Genomic DNA, 7,127 nt, shown 5'->3' with positions numbered 1-7,127 from the left:
ATATATATATATATATATATATATATATATATATATATATATATACACATACACATACACACACACACGGTAATTAATCTGGCGCCGGTGTCTTTATTTCAAAACTACAAAGATGTAGACACACTGAGAGACAAACGATGACATAATTGCCATGGATGTTTAGCACAGCCACATCAACAACTCAGTGACCTGTTGACTGATTGTGATTGATTGTATTTGTGACCTCTTTGTCTTTCTGCCACACTGTATCCATGTGGATTACGTATTCTTGTTTACATTCACTCCATAATTATTGATCCATTTTTTGGCCGGAGTTTCTTCCACTGTTGCTGGCTAGTATGTCATTTCCTTTATTTACTTTGAACCCGTTTTCAGTGATCAGCTTTTATAGTCTTATCCACTAGTTTGTTTTACATATATACAGTATATATATTGGATAGTGTGCGTACCCGAGGCTCTTTGGATTTTGCACCATGTGTGTGCAAGAAGAAGCTACAATCTCCTAAATTAGCCCAAATCAAGATATAGAGCTGTTTTCTTGCTCTGTTGAAATAAGAGATGTTCTGTTGGCAGGAAGGAAACCGCATAAGAGCAGCACCTTTTATATCTTGCGTATCCACTTCCTGTCACTTTTTTTTCAGCTGTTCTTCCCAGCTGCGTTCAGTCTCTTTCTTGCCCATTTCTCAGTGTCCACCCAGCCCAGTAAACTCTTGACATTATTATGGGCCTTTGGTGAACCTCAGAAAAACAGATTACATAGAGGGAGCCTGAATGGTAGAGATGTCGGCCTGGCTCAGCCCAGCCTGGATTATGATGTGGACTCTAATCCAGAGGGATGGACGGAGAGATTGAGGGTTAAGGGATTGCGTGAGCTCTGGACTTCGTCCAGGTGGATTCACAACAGGCCGTCATGGTCTCTATTTACTTATTTTTACGATGCTAGTCGTGTTTTTTTTTTTTTTTTTTTCACTTAAGGGCCTCTATTTGATAGTATAAAGGTATTTATCAGAAATGATTAGCAACTTAATAACATCCCTTTTTATATTTTACATATTCAGTTTGTTTGGAACATATAGATTGAGATTAGGATTGGATAGCTTCAATAATGACCAAGGCATTCATTGCAAAGATAACAGTGTTGGTAAATGTTCTCGTGACATCTTGTCTGTGAAGTACTGGTCCCTCCGAACTCAGATAAAACCTCTCAGTTTGGACTCTGCCTTATCATCCTTATCGGTTCAGCTCCACCTCACAGCAAGGCCTCACTCACACACATGGAGCCGCCTCCTCCCTCCTGCCTCCTCCTCCCCTCCCCTCCACCCTCTCCCTTGTTGCAAAGGATTACGGATGGACGCAGAGACTGCAGCCCGTTATCGGGTCCTGCTAACGGCATAGGGGTAGCCGCGGTACGTCCGGTACCTGGCTGCGAGGTGCAGGGGGGCCAGTCAGCGACAATGACAAATTAATATCCGACCGCGGGACGGTGGACGAATGGGCGCTTTTCTACCCCGAAGATAAGCGAAGAAAACAAGGCAGAAAGAGCGGACATACACCCCTGTAGCGTCGGGCTTGCTTTATCCGCTCACACACACACACACACACACACACACAGACCAGGCTCACCATATTGATACAATAGTTAACAGCAACGCGCGCGTGTGGTGTGTTTTTGTGGATATCATTTGGATCGCCTCACGACATGTTCGAGTAAGTGACCTAAACAGTCTCCTGTAGTGTGATGGTAGCATTGTGCTATGCGGTGGTCCGTCTGCTCGTCATACAGCCTGCTCGTGGTACGTTTGGATGTGGTCACAGCGTTTGCAAATCCGTCTGATCGCATGGGTGGCTCGCACATAGTTTTATGCAAAAAGCACAGGTGTGCAGCCGCGGGCTGGCATGAGCTTGTATAAACTGATTGCTAGCCGTGTGTTTGTGTTCGTGCTATCGGTTCTCGTTTTGGTCACACTGACCGCGGCAGACCCTCCACCCATGCACAACACTGCTTCCTAAATGGACCGCGTTTGTCTCGTTTGTCACGTGTTGTGTCCGGTCATCGAGTGTGCTGGACTGGATTGTTTTTGGGTATAGCCGGTGTTTCGGTGTCAAAACCTTCCCGTACACAATCTATGGTCAAAACGTACCGGATTTGGATTGTTGGAGTGGGAAACGTCGCGTGTTGTTTGTGTTAAAACATAAACAACACGCGACATTGTTTAAAGGAAGTTGCCCTTCTGAAGTAATGAACTTGCTAAAAACACATAATCGTATTTTGGGTAAACACGTGTCACTTAGAAGAACCCTTTAGCACATTTAACAGTAAAAAAAAAAAAAAAAAAAAAATGTTTTTAACGGGATTCGAACTCATCATTGCGTAGAAACACGTGATGTGATGCCGGGGAACCTGTTCGATACTTCGTTATCAATTAGAGAGACAGGATAACAATTGCTGCAACACTCAGTGAGGAGTCCTGTTGAAAGCAGAAGGCAGCCAGGTCGACGGATACCCTGTCCGTGTATCCTAGTCTGGATTTCTGCTTGTTTACAACACAAATAAGAGGTTGTTTCAAATCTGTAATTAAAAACATCATTGTTTCCCTGCAAGAACATTGAGGAAGATGTTTGTGATGTTGTCATAATCCGACAACATAAATGGATAATTCATTTTAACAACTAATCCATGTTAAATTCCAACGGACAGGGCAGTCACAAGTCGATCTGGCTGCCTTCTGCTTTCCAGAGCGACTGCTGTCTGAGTGTTGCACTTATCGTTACCGCGTCTCTCTAATTGATAACGTGGTGTAATGGCACAGTTTCTTGTCCCTGCCATCAGTGGTGTGTTGCGCAGGAGGTGATGATGATTTCTGACGAATTTCTGTTTCCGCTCCAGTTCCTGTCACTGTGAGCTGCGACCAAGTTTACAGGGACAGCGTTCATGCCATTTGTTTGAATTTTTACCTAATTTAACCAAATAGATATTGATGTCTCACAAAATGGACCGATCCTCCTACTTTAGTCAAGAGAAACAGATCGTTATAGTGGATATGAAGAATATGAAAACAAATATTTCAACACTGTTGGCAAGGAATGATGGCAGAAAACTGCCAGTAATGTAAATTTACAAGTTAATATATTAGTTTGAACACTTAAGACACTTTTAAAACTGCTACTTAAACGTTGAAATTGAGGCAGCATATTTAAACGATGTATTTGGAAACTGCATTTAGGTCGGACATTATGTGCAAACATAGAGACAAAGACGACTCTTATTTTGACTGTAAACAATGAGGAGAAATGATGCTTCTGTGTCCCAGAGGCTTATTGTCAGACCATTTAAAATCAAAATCATTTATGCTGATAACACTGGCTGAACATATTTCTTTGGTCTTCAGGAGGCAGTTTGAGATGACTCACTATTGTCAAATAGGAAACGCCCGCAGCCTGTCTTTATAGCATGCCATTAAAGACATTAGAGCAAAATTGAGCAATAAAATATGAAAGCGTTTCCTCACTTTTCCCTTGAGATAAATCTCTCTCTCCGTGTCTTTTTTTTGTCTCCAGTACGGCCAGTAACTCTCCACGCAGCACCCCCGGCAGCTCTCCCTCCCTGCGGCGCAGGGTTCTCGGGGGTGGCAGGGCCAGTGAGGGCGAGGGAGGAGGAGAGAAGAGTGGAGGAGGCGGCGGGGGAGGAGGCGGAGGAGGCGGAGGAGGCGGAGGAGGCGGAGGAGGCGGCGGAGGAGGCGGAGGAGGAGGAGGAGGTTCAGATAGCCCCCTGCCCTCGATACCCTCGGCCTCCTCTCTCACATCCGCCTACCCGCTTGCTTCTCGCCACTTCAGCCGCAATGCAAAGGTAACTAGACTGTCCACTGATCTAAGTAATATGTCGAGAGAGCTAAACTGCTGCCAGGAGGTCTGTAGATGCAGTAGGATTGCTGTGTGAGCTTTATGTGTGCGAGTAAAAGACTCGTATCTTTTTCATGTGATCCCAGTGAGCATTGACATGACGAAACCAAACGTGTGTTTAAAGTATTTTTGCCTTTTCTAAAATGGTGTATTTAAATATTTCTGTCTTGGCATTGCATAACTTGGGTATGACTGTAAAGCTGAGGCTCTTTCTATTCATGTGTGATGATGTTGGTCCCCATGAGTCCTCTTTTTTTTTTTTTTTTTTTTTTTTTTTTTTTTATTCTTTTTTTTTTTTTCTTTTTTTTTTTTTTTTTTAAGACTGACGTCCCTTAATACGATGTTGTGACCTCTAGGATAATCACATCCACGTGAAACTTTAAAACTACAAACTAGAGACCTTTAGCATTCAGAGGGTGGATGGCTTCCAATAACAATGCAAATTCTTGCAGAAATCTCCAAATGTCAACCCAATTATTGCTGCAACAACTTATGGAGAATGGCCATCATATACTTCTATGTTAATGTTCTAAGCGCTTTTACACTTTCACAATTCATTTTAATGAATCAGTTAATTGTTTTATAGAACTAGAACCTTATTCTTCAGGTTCCCAGCTTTCAGATGTGCGTACACTTTTAACCTGCTATCTCCCCCTAAAAATAACAGAGTTGAATACCAAGTGTTTGTAGGTGAGGTGTGGGGGGGCATTCCACTGCTGAGTGAATGTAAATGTTTGTTTTGCATTTTCTTTACCTTCCATTTTCGACATTCGAGCTGTTACAATGTCAGCGTGTTTGCTCTTTGTACATTGACTTCTAGTGTTTGTAGTTCCGTGTGACGGAGGGGTTCTGTCGCATCGCTTTTGTTTCAGGCCCATTGTTGTGAAAGGAACTCGTTATTATACGACTGTTCGTTACAGCTGGTCAGTGACGCATACCTTTTTAAAATGGAGAAGTGCTGAAAACTCCAACCTCCAATACCTCAATGTTGCATAACAAAAAAAAGCAGCTCAGCCTCAGGACTGGTGTGGCAGGATCTCATGCACACAGATATCGAAGTGCGTTACTTTACCAAATGTATGCCGATAGATTCTCCTCATTATTTTTTTGTATTGTTGCAGAGAAGTGTGAGCGCTGTTCACGACTAAATATGCTGTTCTTTTCTTTACAGAAAATGCAGAGCTGGTACAACGTAAGTATACATTAACAGCCTCTCATTGGACTTTTTCACCACATGGTTAAAATGTTAAGCATTGAAGAACACATTTTATCCGTTAGCTATTTAACCGACACATCCCAGTCTAGCCCAAGGCTTGTAACAGGCTAGTTGTGAAGTAGAATACCATGTTCTCCTTTCTCTTTCCTGTTCTCAACCTCAGGTTCTCAGTCCGACGTACAAACAGCGGAACGAGGATTTTCGTAAACTCTTTAAGAAACTTCCTGACACAGAGCGACTTATAGTGGGTGAGTGTGACCACATGCGTGTCAAAAGCATTTTGGCGTGTGTGCAGAGCTCATGTGATAAAGCGAGCTACACGTGTGGCACCAAACACCCAAGAAGATTAGATACTTATCAAACCCCTCACTTACAAATCAACCTCTTGAATTGTTGAAATGATTTTTCTCTCTCTTTCTTTTTTTAATTGACCTTTTCTTTTCCTGTTTCTCCGCAGACTACTCTTGCGCTCTGCAGAAGGACATACTGCTTCAGGGCCGCCTCTATCTGTCCGAGAATTGGCTCTGTTTCTACAGTAACATCTTCCGCTGGGAAACCACTGTAAGACATGCGCACAATCGATCAAAAAAGCCTGTCGTAAGCCTGGTTAATGTCACACCTGCAATCAGATAAGAAGTCGTTTTAATGCACTTGTTTGCTGTTCAATATAGATACGCTCAGGCCATTTGGTGAGATAAGAGTGTAGCACACACACACACACACACACAGTAAATCTCCCTCCTCCTCGTTCCAGATCACTATCCTGCTGAAAGACGTGACCTCTATGACCAAGGAGAAGACTGCCAAGCTCATCCCAAACGCCATCCAGATCAGCACTGACAATGAGAAGGTCGGCCTCCAGCACAAATAACATCGAGCCCGACTTTTGGCCCATTTTCAAAGACTTTAAGACTTTAACACATTCTCTATCCTTTACAATTAAAGTTAACTGCTGCTGCAAAAGCATGGCGTGTTAGCTGTTGATATCGTTTACTGTAAATTACCCTTTTTTGCTAGTGAAGCAGTATGAAGTGAGCTGACTCAACTTTTATCTCCACTGACTGACAAAGCAAACATCCCGACAGACTGAAACCGCCAGTCAAATCACATTTTTCGTCTTTCTTTCTTCCTTCCTGTCCCACTGATTTTCCCCCTCTCAGCACTTCTTCACATCTTTCGGAGCGAGGGATCGCAGCTTCATGATGATTTTCCGTCTGTGGCAGAACGCCCTGTTGGACAAGGTACAATCTTCTCTCCCACCTTCCTGCCTGTTCTGACACGGCTAGTAGTTACCATCTTAGAATAGAACAGGGTGTCGAGAAGCAGTGAGACGGCCACAAACGCAGGCTTCGGAGAGCGATTTAAATCACTGTTATTTGCTGCGTTTGGATGAAGACATTTTTATTTGGACAGCGCTGGTGCAGAAACACAGCGGCGTAGCATGAAAGCATATGGACACAGGCGTCTAGCTGAAAGGTATTGACTTAGTGGTGGTGCAAAAGGCTGTCAAACAAAACACTTCAGTCGCTGCCAAGAACAAACGGCAAATAGTATATTGTGATTATAATCAGAGGTGTTAACTTTAACTTATTTGCTAATATGAATGTTTCAATTTGTCATCATGCAGCTCAACATGTTGATTGACTCTTTTAATGTCATTGTTTCTAAAATATTGTGTGATGCATGACCCTTGTTGTTCTGATATTGAGTGGTGGTTGTGGTTGGATGTCCCCCACCAGTAATTTCAATTTGATCCTGATCAACTGCTGAATATGAATATTGTGTTTTATTTTACAGTCTCTGTCCCCCAAAGAGCTGTGGCACATCGTACACCAGTGTTACGGCAATGAGCTGGGCCTCACTAGTGAAGACGATGACTATGTCGCCCCCACCACTGAACACATGAACGGCCTACTGTGAGTGTTCATGTGTAATTACATGCTTATCGGAGAGTTTTGTATTGTTTGTGTGTGTGTGCAGGCATGCTTAAGGGGAACACCAACTTAATTAA

At 43.0% G+C, this 7,127-nt stretch overlaps 1 protein-coding gene across 5 annotated transcripts in view; it reads left to right on the top strand.

Moving 5' to 3' along the window:
* gramd1a (GRAM domain containing 1A) overlaps positions 1-7,127 on the top strand; it is a 32,842-nt gene that overhangs the window by 14,229 nt on the left and 11,486 nt on the right. For 4 of the 5 annotated variants that reach the window (XM_031867415.1, XM_031867413.1, XM_031867416.1 and 1 more), the window contains 7 exons: positions 3,559-3,847; positions 5,072-5,092; positions 5,280-5,364; positions 5,574-5,677; positions 5,871-5,966; positions 6,277-6,357; positions 6,914-7,032. In XM_031867415.1, the coding sequence (XP_031723275.1) occupies positions 3,559-3,847; positions 5,072-5,092; positions 5,280-5,364; positions 5,574-5,677; positions 5,871-5,966; positions 6,277-6,357; positions 6,914-7,032 (795 nt within the window). Of the gene's footprint in view, positions 1-77; positions 1,708-3,558; positions 3,848-5,071; positions 5,093-5,279; positions 5,365-5,573; positions 5,678-5,870; positions 5,967-6,276; positions 6,358-6,913; positions 7,033-7,127 lie in introns of those variants that run through there. The other variant, XM_031867417.1, reaches the window with a different exon arrangement.

Source organism: Anarrhichthys ocellatus, unplaced genomic scaffold (genome assembly GCF_004355925.1).
Source record: "Anarrhichthys ocellatus isolate YVR2014 unplaced genomic scaffold, GSC_Weel_1.0 scaffold39, whole genome shotgun sequence".
Classification (NCBI taxonomy): Eukaryota; Metazoa; Chordata; class Actinopteri; order Perciformes; family Anarhichadidae; genus Anarrhichthys; species Anarrhichthys ocellatus.
Note: the sequence above shows the minus strand (reverse complement) of the source record. Positions and strands in the feature narration are given on the sequence as shown.